The following is a 13,122-nucleotide window of genomic DNA, read 5'->3' as shown; positions in this document are numbered from 1 at the left end:
AAAACATTAAAGACGAACAAACTGTATATCTTGATAATGCTGAATTTTTTTTATAGCTCAGGCTAAGTTTAGAGAATAACATTGAACATGAGTGTTAGGGATGGTTCAACACATTATTCAATCAGATACAAAAACCAAAGGGCAACACAGTAGGTGGATTTTTACTCCCGTTCTTTTGCTGTGTTGTATCTTAAGGTAATACACTGTTTTTCTGGCATCTTTAACACTGTACGTTCAGTAAGAGTGGTGACTTCAGGCTGTATCTCACATTACAAACGCATATTTACATGTGAAAATAAATGATCCCTGTTCCCAGTCACTTTTTTCCTTTCCCAGTCCCCTGATTAACGAAACTAACTTCCGTCCCATGGGAGTCCAAAAAAATTGCCAACCTCAAGTTGAGACTCTGGTTGTCCTCTACCAACCGGCTGAGCAGGACGTTAAAGGGTTAAGAGGTGGAAATGTGAATATTTTCAGACTCTAAAGAGTTAAAGGAGCAGAGACCACAAGTTTCCGTCCAATAACAGATTCCTGACTGATGAGTTTACCATGTGATCACACACACACACACACACACACACACGCATCAGCACAAAGTTTCCTTCTGCAGCTTCACTTTAGATGAACTCTGTTTCCATTCACACTCATATTCCACTGTTATTGTGAATGTGACAGTGTGGTGAATTTGATACAGCTCATGTAAGCAGTGGATATTCTGAATTAGCCCTTAAAGAGTTTATGTACATTATGTAACATTAAGCCAAAGTCAGTCACTGAGCGTCGGCTTCAATGAAAACAACATGTTAAAGAGCTGAGTGTTTAGATGAAAACATACCTGCTTATTCAGTCATAAAGCTGAAATTACCCTCACATGCTCAATTCACTATAACACACTTTAAAAACCAAGGGTTAAGAAAACTAAGGACTTTTACTGCTACTGGGTTAGTAGCCCACACTAATTCTTAGAGATGGGTGATAAAATATCCCAATAAAGATGTTAACATCAGTTGATAAATGTCAAATCATTATTTCTTTTCAAGGCTTTTACAGTTTAATGTTTATCGCATGACTGGGAAGGGACAGGAAACAAAGTCAGTGGGAGCAGGTTTAAGTGAATAAAAAATATCAAATACCATGAAATGCAGCCAAAAATGACATGTTTTTGCAAAATGTAAGAAGGTGTTGACAGAAAATCATTGCACTGCTTAAGATACTGTCCCTCTTAAAAAACTGAATACAACCACAGAATGGGACTGGAGACTGTTTTACTTGGGGTGGGATTGGACATGAGTATTCCGAGGCAGTGGGTGGGATTGGACGGGCATATTTTACAGAATGGGAATGAACAGTAGTATGTTGTGAGGTGGGCCAGTATCAGACAGCAGTATTTTAGGAGGTGGGGTTAGACAAATCTATTTTTGAGGGGGTTGGATTGGGCAGGGATATTTCTTGAGCACTAGATATTGGCTCCAGGTGTCATTCCGGTCTCATTCCTTTTATCTAAATCCTCTAATGAGTGATCTGGGTCATAAGTTATTGCTCTATCAATAAAACTCATGGAGAATGAATGCTTTGATTGGATGCAAGATGTGATTGACAGTTTACTGCCTGCTGAATTAAGACTTTCAAAACTTATGTTTATTGAATAAAACATACAAACAGCTCTATTGTAGCATAGTTCATAAGACTATGTTACACAAATGCATAAACTATATGCATGAATTGCACTTCAACACTTGTGGAACATTGCTTAATTTTTGCAGGAGACACTGACAAATAATGTACACACATTTTACTTTTATCTATATGTTAGATACTTTCACATATGTGGGAATAAAGTCAGAAAGACAAGTGTTAAGATGTGGTGACAGTCCACTTAAAGTGGATGAATACCAACAGTCTTCCTGAACAACGTCAGACTGGACACAACTCAAATGTTATGTGTCTTGTGCCATTTGTTACATCCTTTATAGGTCTGATCGAGTGGTAACACATGGACACATTTTGTGTTCAACAGTCTTTGTCATGTAAGCAGAGTAACTTATATGCATGTATTATACAAATTTGAGTAGGTATTTATAAGCACTTTAACATTATGTCTAACAAAATGGGGAGATAAAAAATTTTAGGTGAAAAATGTCAAATTACTGCTACTACTACTGTAACACTTGGACTTGAAATGGACATAAATTTTTTAAGCTTTACGCAAACATTCAAAACATGCGGTTCTCAACAGAAATTGATATCAAGTAGGACAAAACCTTTAAGATATTATGTTCAACTATGCTGAAAATAAATTTTGGAGTAAAATATTGAAAAGTCTCTGTTTTATTGACATGAGAATGTGGTACATGTGGACAGGCTGCCATAGTAACACGAGGACGACTCTTTACCATTGTATGCATCACCCAAAATATATCAAAAGATCATTACTTTCTGAAAGTTTCACTCAAATATCTGATTTATTAGTAACTTGAAAATTAAAAATTGTTATTTTTGAGGTAACACGTGGACAGGGCCTTTTAAGCAACTCACAAATGTTCAAACTCAAATATCAATAATATTCACAAAATAATGAAAATCTGATACTTGAAACTTAATCATCTACATAATCAAGACATTGAATAAATTTTCACATTTTTTAGATACAATTTTTTTGCGTCAAATTGGAATTATGGCTATGGTATAAAAAGTACAATCAATAAAATCAGGTGTAACTTTTTTTCTATACGTGGTATTTTAAAAAGGATAACATTTCCATAAAATAGAGATCTTTAGCTAAAAAATGAGTCCACTTGATAAAGGATGTGTGCAAATTTACTTTTTCATGTTGATGTTCATTTTCACTTGATTGGACACTTATGTTGTTTGTGACTTTTTGCATTGTTTGTTTTCAGTGGCTGGGCACATTCTAATCTTCCTCATGATCTGCTTCATGCTTTAGTCTGAATTTGGTTAACACTGCCAAAAGAACAAAACAACAAAAAAAAAAGCCAAAATGGTGACAGCGCATATAAACTTAAAAAGGGGTCAAAATGACAGTTTGAGTCTGACTTTAAATATATTGACAAATTACATGTGCAGCAACTACTCAGTACAGCCTCCAATTCCCAAATTCATAGACCGCAATGAGAAAAGACTGTTGATAAGACGCTCATTACTGGAAAAAGGTTGAAGATGACTGTTTATGATTAGTCTAAGAACATGGATATCTCATTTGTTTTAAACCTTCTAAAATCTTAAAAACATCATATAATCTTGGACGTCTCCTGGGAGGACGTGGGTGGAGCAGCAGGTTAAGCATTTGTCCACATGTGTAACTGAACCACAAAACACAGACATAACTGATCTAAATGATCACATAATGTTCCCAGCTCATTACCTTTACAATGACATGCAGTTGGAACCATTTACCAGACATTTACCAGAGTCAGGAAAACTCTACGATGACTTATTTTTTCATTTTGTTGATTTACTATTTATTTTATTAATTTTTATTGAACATTAAATGGTGGGTTACATGTTGGTGTGGTTCTTTGGCAAAACTGTAAGAATCACTGTCAATTCCAACTTTTTTTAAGTGAAAAAAATAAGTTTTCTGCTAAACACTGTAATATTTCTTCACATTTTACTCCCAGTCCTCTGGGAAGTGTTTTCAGTCCAGACCCTCTATTATGAACATTTTCTGATTCAGACAGTGTTATATGTGGATATAATTTATGTTTTTGGAGTGCTTAGTAGGTGTGTGTACAGTACATTTATAATATAACCAGAGTAATAGTAAAGATGTTAAAGATTTATGTTCAAGATGAAAACTGAGCAAACTTACGATCAGGATGCTGATAGGGCAGCCAGTGGTGTTTTATTCCCTCATGTTCAAAGAATGGGTTCCAGACTTTACACTGGTCCTCCCTGAGACCGAAAACAGACATGTTAGACCAGTCCAGTATGACTCCCGTGGTGCATTTCAACAACATAACATCAGTCACAGAGCTCACCATTCTCCTGATTCTACAAAATGTCATCTATAGACTCAGGTTTCACAGTTTCAGGCATCTTTTCTCTGACAATGCTACGCCTTATTGTTGATACTGTGTTTTGTCTTTTTTGTCTCTTACTGTGTTTTTTATATTATTATTTTTATTATATTATTATTTTTATATTATTTTCATCTTTTGAACTAAGATATAACAAGAAAAACAATAATAAAGACATAATCTTTTACTACAAGGTACCATCCTTTTATATAGATGATACCTTGCAGAAACGTGAACCTTTTATCCATGCTCACTGCTGCAGAGGCTCATGGGTACCGTAGTTGTAAACCTGTTTGTGACTGACCTGAAGTCAGTTAGAGGGGGGCACTCCTCCTGGCTGCACAGCTGGAACTCATAACTGTTTCCAAAGCAGGTACGCCCCCCGTTGGCTGGACTGAGAACGGCAGCAGGTTAGTCTCTCTGATTGGCTCAGAACAAACTCACTGATGATTGACAGCTCACTCACACTGGGTTGTCGCAGCGCCTGGTCCGAAACCTGACTCCACCTCCACAGGTCCTGGAACAGCTGGCAAATGAACTCCATGTCCCCCAACTGCCATCTTGTCTTAGGAGGTCAGGGGTCAACTTCATGCAGAAGCCTTTAAAACAGTGCTAAGCGAGAAAAAAGGAAGGTGAGGTAGGCCCCACCCCTTCAGGAATATGTGACAAACCATCATCAAGAGGTGTCCATGAACACTAAAACAGTACTTAATTAAAATATAACAAAGCACCATGACTAAATAAAAACTCAAATAAAAAAAGTCAGTTCTTCAAAATACGAATCAAACACAAATATTTATGTAATAAAACTCAAAGAGTCAAAAAGTTCTGTCTGGAACATGGACAATCTGGTTTCACTTCAGTTCCAGAATGTCGATCATCATGTCATCATGTCAACAAATGGCACTCCTATTTTTGGGGACTTACGCGGGGTTACGTTCTATGTGTTAGGGTTAGGGTATAACCCAGATTATGGCACAGCGCCGACACAAGAACCCAAATCAAACACAACACATCAGTGATGCAGAATGTAACCCCGCCCCCAGGCAAAATGCCCCAAAAAAATAGGAGACCCGTCAAAAAATACTGACTGTAAATACTACTATGAGTCTCAGCTATCATTGCCATGGAGACGAGGCCTGAAACTGTTTCTAAAAATGTCATTGGTAACACGATGAAAAGTATGTAAAGGTCAAAATAAATGAAAAAGACAAAAATGCCACAGAGAAAAGATGAAGTTACAGCTTCCAATGCTTGTTCGCTGAAATGCGTCCTGAAAGTTGTAGTCAAACATAATTGTTGATATGAAATCTGAACACTCACCTTGCCTGGTCCACACTTGGTCCCGTCGAGTGGCGGACCTTTCTTGGTTTTGCAGAAGGCTGGGTTGTTATAGTCACCACACCACAGCTGCTTGCAGGGGTCAGGGGTCGTGTACTGCAATAACACACAGACACATGACGACGTTCACAGAAAAACATGAGAGTCGTGAAGTATATGAGTCCCAGCTGACAGTGAAACTCTCAGAATCCCAGAGAAAGTACGTCACTGGATTAGAGCCGATAAGTTTGATCTGTTTGAAGTCATCATGTTTTTGCTTTTGCTTCCTGAACAGATGTCTCATTTGGCTTCAGACCCAGAAAAACAATCAGCAGCTCCAACCCGGACATAGCAGTCACTGGTATGTGAATAATGTTATGCAGAGTTCAGTGTTTTATCTGTATTAATCATTTGTTAAGAAAATGGAAATTGAAACACAGGGGACACTTTCATCAGAGTTAAAACAACACTTTCTGAATATTTAGGAGTGTCCTGGGTCATGAACCCAACATATCTGTTCATGTTCTGACCCTTACATACTGTTCTTTTTGTCAACCCTCACAGAGTGGTGTAGGTCAAATTTGAACCACAGATCGATTTATAATATAGACAGTAATCTATCTGACACCAATAAATTGATGAGCCCATTCTTAAAACAGTATGTAAGATATTCAGTAGTGTATGTTTACAGAGAAACAAACATTTACTCTCATCATATCCTATTTTGCTTTAAAATAAAAACACTAATCTTACAATCTTACTGGACATGGTAAGAACATTCAAGTGCGGTGCATGTTATATAATGATTCATAATATTTGCAACATTTATATTGTCACCATATAAACTGTGTGGCTTGTGGAGGAATAGCTGCTGCTAATGGGATCTAAATACATAAACAACAAACAGGTTCATGATTGATCACAGATCATTCACATATTACAATAATCTTTTTTAAAGCAGATTTAAAACAGGACTCAGACAGACTCACTGCGGTGCAGGTGCTCCATCCTGGTCCGAAGTCGAACCGACACTGTTGATCCATTGAGTACTGGAAGCCTGGCAACGGAGGCTGAGCCGGCCAGTTATGGTGGAATGGGTCGTCACGGAGACACTCATAAGTACTGAAGACACAGACAGACAGACACTCAGTTTTGAGCGACCTCTGCACGTTGTCCTCAGTGTATTGTCAGTGCAACTCACTGCAAGTATTTGTGCAGCTCCCTCCAGCTGCATCTGGACCAGTGGTATCTGTGAAAAGTAGCCTGAACCTGCGGCGACATGATGCTGCCCAAAGGCACGTCGTCAGCGCAGTCATTAGCCTCACCGTCATGTTCCATCCCCAATCTGACAGACAGACAGACAGATCTTTATTTTCTATTCCTGGATCATAGTTTGCCTTTAGATCACTTGTTCTTTTTCTCTTTTATTCAGTGTTGTTTTATTGGATGTACTAAGTCTTATTTAAGTGCACTAACTACGCACTAGTCACCTTGCTGTTATCCATTAATTGAATTATACTGATCTGCACTGAATGGTACAATTCAATTATAGGCAAGGCCACATTCTTCTCTTGTTAGGTCAGTATATACTGCACAGACTATTTTCTATTGTCATGTAAGTTACATGGGTCAATGGACTGTTATGCTGCACTATCTGAATAAAGTGAATCTGACAGACAGTTCAAACATACATCTACTGGGTTCAGAACAGTACTGGATTCTACAGACCAGGATTCTTCAGCCTCTTTTACTCTCAAAGCTAATTTGTAAAATGACATTGGCCGACAGCTACTCAAATTTTACATTATTGGTAACATTCACATAACTTCTCTGAACAGACTTCTTTTGTTTGAAAATACACAAAATATTCAACTTTCAAATTTTGACTGTTCCCAGACAGAAAGTCTGTGAAAAGTTGGGTGAAACAGTCCTTGGCTATTCCATCATTTCACTTCTCATGAGAATAATACATTCCTGTTTTTCAGTTTATTGGCCTGCTTATTTTCCATTGTACTGTCAAATTTGGTGTGTGGTTACTAGCCCCGTGACATCACTTAATGTTACAGCATCACTTACTTAAAGCTACAGGAGCCAAAATGAGTGGAAAATGGTTGAATTAGAAAATCCAGCCCTTTTGTACCTCTGTTCTTCATTTGTATCAAAATACCAATAAATACTAATGAAAAGTGAAGCCACTTCTCCAAGCCTGTGTAATGAATCTCATAATAGAGCATAGCTGAACCTTGTCTGATTGAATCTGAACAGTGATCGGTAATTACATCTGTAAATCTCACATTTAAACCCTCTACTTGTCTGAAAACTCCTATGGGTGACTAAAACCTCCCATCGCTGGGTACACAAATGTAATTATGAGCCCCAAGGTAACACTAGCTCCGTCCAACTGCTCCTTCAAACCCAAAATGTAGAGCCTGGCCAAAAAAACAATTCCCACCTGGATTTAACTAAGCAAGTAGTCAAGATCCTTCCATTGGATGATTACTGCACGGGTTAATATGTTTCAGCTGCAACAGTGAGTAGCTTCTCACTTCCTTTGTGTCCACAACTGACAGAAATAATTGTGACGTTACAATGAACACAGTGAATTTGTGCCATAATCAAAGCTAAAGGCTAAACAAAGCTATGGCTAAATATCTAAAGGCTAAAACTCACTTTTTACATCACTGTCTTTGACACAGTTTCTACTAAACACACATTAAATGTATATCATCACATTCAGCCCAGTCTTCACTCTGTCCCAGTGAAAGGTTTTCCTTGATTTGAAGTACAGCCTGAGACTCAGGAGCTTCTATTTGAGTGGAGGAGGCCCAAAAAATCTTTGAGCCCCTCGTTACCAAACATACACCATGAAACTCACAATGTCTCAATTTTTACTGACTCTTCCACCACTGAAACAATGTTGAATTCAATGAACTTTGACAGAATTTTAATAGATTCAGACACTGATAGCAACTAACAGAAAAAAATAAACAAATCAAATCTCAGAATTCACAAAGTAACCCATGATTCACTTTTCCACTGAGTCATAAAGTCTCCTTTTACTTTGTTTTCATTTTCAAACACCATTTTATCCTTGTGGCTTTTGTGCAGTTCTTTGTCTCACTGTGCCTTTTAAAATGTAGTGGCATTTGATGAGGTCAAGACTTATAGACTGTTCCAGGGACCACTGTTGTTGTATTTTAATAGGAAAACAGTTTGCCTTTCAAGTTATTGTAAAGTGAATTTTATTCTGAAAAATGGTGACCCAATAAAAAATAGTTCCAAGACCCATTTTGGGTTCTGATCGAAAGACTGAGAGACACAGTGTTAAACTCTACTTTCTCTCTCTATTTTTTGGACATTGTGTAAATCAAAGGTGTTTGAAGGTGTGTTTTTTGGTGTGTACATGTTTGTTTTGCTCACACATGTCCAGTTTCATGAGCAGCTACAAAGGCTGAAGAAAATCCATCCTCAAACACAAGAACACAACTCCGATGCAGCTGACACATGCCAGTGACAGGAGCATAACCTGCAGAGAGAGAGAACAGTGACATCACAGTCCTGGGTCAGATACATGGTTTCTGCAGTATCACTAATATTATTATTAGTATTATGATATGTGCAGTACCTTGCATGCCGGAGGGACCGAACTCCTGTCTGGTCAGGTAGATGGTGTGGTCGTGCTGCTCGGCATGACTCTGCTCCCTCTGCTGGAGATATGACCAGCCACAGACATTCTCCAGACTCTTCTGAGCGTTACCCACCGCAATCAGCTCATGGGACTGATGACACAGGAAAAACACCACAGAAACAAGGGTGAAGTACAGGTTAAAACAAAGGAAAAAAATGTTAAAATGAGTGTAAGATACAGGCAAAGGGCTGGTTAAAACATACAAAATAACACATGTAAAAACAAAGGCAAAATCTTAGTAAAACACAGGAAAAACATGGGTTAAATATGGAGAAAAAATATTCGAGACACAAGAAAAACATGGCAAAATTTTAGGACAAAACACAGATAAAACTTGGAAAAAACAAGTGAAAATTACGGTAAAACATGGAGAGAAAACACAAGTAAAACACAAATCAAATACCAGAAAACCTCCGCTAAAACATTGGTAAAACACGATTAAAAAATTATGGTTCAACACAAATTAAAAAATGGATTAAAAAAACCCAAAACTGTCACAACATGTATAAAAATGAAGTAAGGCATGGGTAAAAAATGGGTAAACATATCCTGAAAACTATACTGACACTACATGGCCCTAAACTTGTGCAGATAAAATGCTTTTTGTCATCAGTTATGCTGTACCTTCATTGGAGATAACACAATGATTCGAACCAGAACAACGTTGATGTTGGCACCCAGAGAGTGATCCTGATAGATTTCATTGACCTGGAACAGACATAGGGACAGGTACTCTGTGGTTGCAATTAATACATCAATCAATAAATCAATCACCAATTTATATCAGAATCTCTTGTGTCTTAAATGTGAATAAACATTATTCACCAGTGATGTAATAATCTGTGGTTGTTTCACCTACGATGTTCATCAGTGTGAGCAGGTATTTCTGGATGTGATCTCTGCCATGGAAAAGAAGCACTGAGTAGTCCACTGCCAAGAGAACCTGAAAGAGAACAGACACAGATGTTGAAGACTTCAACTAAACTTAGACCATGGATGTCCAACTCATTTTAGTTCAGGGTCCACATACAGCCCAATGTGATCTCAAATGGGCTGGACCAGTCAAATAATACCGTAATAACATATAAAAAATAATGACTCCTATCTTTTTATGTTATAGAGTAATTTTTAAAAGTAGAATTACATAAAAATATTTACATCTGTAAACAATCCTTTAAAAGCCCTGAACAACCATGTACAACCTTAAGTTAAATACGTGCAATTTGAACAATATTATGCCTCATTTTGTCATTTACACATGTGCATTACAACTCACAGATCACAGTGGCTCTACAAATGCACAAAACATTTAGTCAAAGGCTTAATATTTTTAAAGTTGCACTTCATGTAACTTCTTTTTCACACTAAAACAAAAAACAAAATTTGGAGCTGTCATTATTTATACATTATTAAGATAGCATTTTACTGGTCCAGCCCACTTGAGATCAAATAGTTCTATATGTGACCCCTGAACTACAGTTATTTTGATATCCTAGATTGTTTAATTTTTACATTTCACAAATTCATCCTGTCGGTTAGATTGTATCTTTCTTGCAGTCCGGTTTTGGCCTGCGGGCCATATGTTTGACACCCCCTCACCTATACAAAGTAATCCACCACTAACCCAAAGAGAACAAAGCCACATTTAAGAGTTCAACTAAAACTTGACAAACCTCAGCCTCAGTGTCAACAGGTTCATCAGCCTTGATGTTAATATGTTTATTAACCTCTATGCAGTGTTGGGGAAGTTACTTTTAAAAAGTAACTTTTACTCATTACTTCTTTAAAAAGTAATCCATTACTTTAGTTGCCCTCTATGGAAAGTAACTTTTTACATTACTCATTACTTTCACATTACTTTTATGTTGCTGGACTTTGGGCAGAACCATATATCTGTTCCTAAATGTGTAGGGCTACATAAAGTTCTACTATGGAGGACATCACAGGTATTTCTTTTGTGCTCTTTATTATAAAAAATGACACAGAGCACTGGACTACTATAGGCTCCAACACCACCACTAAGCCCTATCAAACAATATGAAATAACATAGCCTCGATTCATGTTATGAGCATATAGGTGAACACAAAATACATAAGGGCCTATAATTTTTTTTTCTAATTCTTGTTTTGTTACCTGGTGAAACGATGCGAAATGAGAGCTCATGACAAGTGCAACTGTTTCACTATCGATGACTACCAGACGTTTACATCAATAAGAATGCGTTTGTGCATGCCTGACGGTTTGGACCATGCGTATAATTCTTACGGGGTAAAAAAAATTTGTCGGTAAAAATTGTACGTGACACTGTCCCTAAAAAAATAACGTGCCAAATTGAAAAAGGAACTATGTTTAATTACAAAATTTTCTGTAGTAACACGTTCCACTACTTTTTACCCATAAAAATTAGCTACATTACCGTAACGCGTTACTTTGTAACTCATTACAAATAACACTGCCTCTATGTTACCTCAATGTTAAACAGCTCCGCCTCCTCAATGTAACGCCGCTGCCGCCGCCATCGAGCAGATCCAGATTCTGGCCATAACATACTGTGCTCCAGGTTCAGAGAACCTAACAGAGGACCTGGAGACAGAACAGAACAGATCATAATGCGAGTCATCATCTCAGTGGTCTTGTGTGATGTGAGGCTGATGTTTGTTATGTGGAGATGAAGTGCACAGTGGAATGAACTCTTCATTTCACTATAGATACTCTATTACTCCACAAATCACACAATGTTCACAGGAAACAGTCGAAAGTCCCAGTGATTAATGACTTCATCAGACCCGATGTCCCTGTAGCACGGTTACCAAGGTGATATCTTCCTGTTACAGGGGTTTATGTCCGCTGTCAGGTTTGTGACAACACAAACAGTTCTCATGTAAAGGACAACATTCTAACACACAGTGTCTGCCTGTGAATGTGTTTGTGAGGAAATGACATCAGACGGCGATCAGAACCAAGCTCTGAGCCTCGGGCCGAGTCACATGGGGAGAAATGTTCTCTGCTGATTGGCTGATTAAACACAAACAAATTTCAGGAGTCAGTGACTGTTTGGAGGAAAGATTCAGGAGAAATCTCCAAAACACATCTGAAGGCCTGAAGCTGCCACGTTGCAGCTGGATCAGTGTGTGTGAGTCTGTGTGTGTTTCTGCCAAGTTTCCTGGAACATTTTCACTGTTTTCAGTTTGATTCTTTCCTTGTGCAGAAACAGCAGCTTGTTCATGCAGGTCTCACTGTTTCTGTTTCACTTTAACTGAATTTGGATGTTTTATACATAAGACGTATCTGAACATAAAGCTGACCGAATCCTCCTCTGACATCCAGGCTGCAGAGGCTAAAAATAGAATACAAACCTGAACCTAAGACGAAACAGTTTACAGACAGAGAGTAAAGATGTTCCTGCAAAAGGAAATAAAAGAAACGTGCAGCTAGAACAGTGCAGCTGTTGATATGGTCTGGTTCTACTGATCCAGAACCGTCCTGTCTGTCTGGATCTGGTTCTACTGATCCAGATCTGTCCTGTCTGTCTGGATCTGGTTTTACTGATCTGGATTTGTTCTGATGGTCTGGATCTGGGTCTACTGATCTGGATTTGTTCTGATGGTCTGGATCTGGCTCTACTTATCTGAATCTGCGCTTTAGATCTGGAACATTTCTACTGACGTGGGCCTACTGCACCAGCCTGGGTGTTTTCTACTGACCTATTCTGTTGATATTAAACTCTTCCATTGGTCTGGAACTGGTTCTACTGCTTTAGGTCTGTTCTGTTTGAACTGTACATGCTGACCTGGATCTGTTACACTTATCTGGATGTGCCCTACTGGTCTGAATGTGTTCTACAGATCTACATTTGATCTCCTGAACTGGGTCCATTCTGTTGATTTGGATGTGTTCTACTGATCTGGATCTGATCTACTACAGTGGACTTGTCCTGTTGATCTGGATCCATTATATTGATATGGTTCTGCTCTGCTAATCTGGAGCTGTTCTACTTAACCGAATCTTTTCTGTTTATCTGGCTCTGATCTACTGAACTGGCTTCATACTGTTGATGTGAATCCATTTTACTGATC

The 13,122-nt window shown here is 38.1% G+C and overlaps 1 protein-coding gene across 1 annotated transcript in view; it reads right to left on the bottom strand.

Annotated features, from left to right (window-relative positions):
- Nucleotides 1-13,122, bottom strand: part of LOC115433039 (A disintegrin and metalloproteinase with thrombospondin motifs 2-like) — a 40,625-nt gene that overhangs the window by 12,532 nt on the left and 14,971 nt on the right. The window contains exons 4-14 of the mRNA XM_030154228.1: nt 11,514-11,629; nt 9,905-9,988; nt 9,670-9,753; nt 8,983-9,136; nt 8,778-8,883; nt 6,559-6,702; nt 6,347-6,479; nt 5,361-5,474; nt 4,504-4,649; nt 4,342-4,431; nt 3,830-3,912 (exon numbers count right to left, since the gene is read on the bottom strand). Coding sequence (XP_030010088.1) covers nt 3,830-3,912; nt 4,342-4,431; nt 4,504-4,649; nt 5,361-5,474; nt 6,347-6,479; nt 6,559-6,702; nt 8,778-8,883; nt 8,983-9,136; nt 9,670-9,753; nt 9,905-9,988; nt 11,514-11,629 — 1,254 coding nt within the window. The remainder of the gene's footprint in view (nt 1-3,829; nt 3,913-4,341; nt 4,432-4,503; nt 4,650-5,360; nt 5,475-6,346; nt 6,480-6,558; nt 6,703-8,777; nt 8,884-8,982; nt 9,137-9,669; nt 9,754-9,904; nt 9,989-11,513; nt 11,630-13,122) is intronic.

This window comes from Sphaeramia orbicularis, chromosome 14 (assembly GCF_902148855.1).
Source record: "Sphaeramia orbicularis chromosome 14, fSphaOr1.1, whole genome shotgun sequence".
Taxonomy (NCBI): domain Eukaryota; kingdom Metazoa; phylum Chordata; class Actinopteri; order Kurtiformes; family Apogonidae; genus Sphaeramia; species Sphaeramia orbicularis.
The sequence above is the reverse complement of the archived record's forward strand: the minus strand, read 5'-3'. Positions and strand labels throughout refer to the sequence as shown.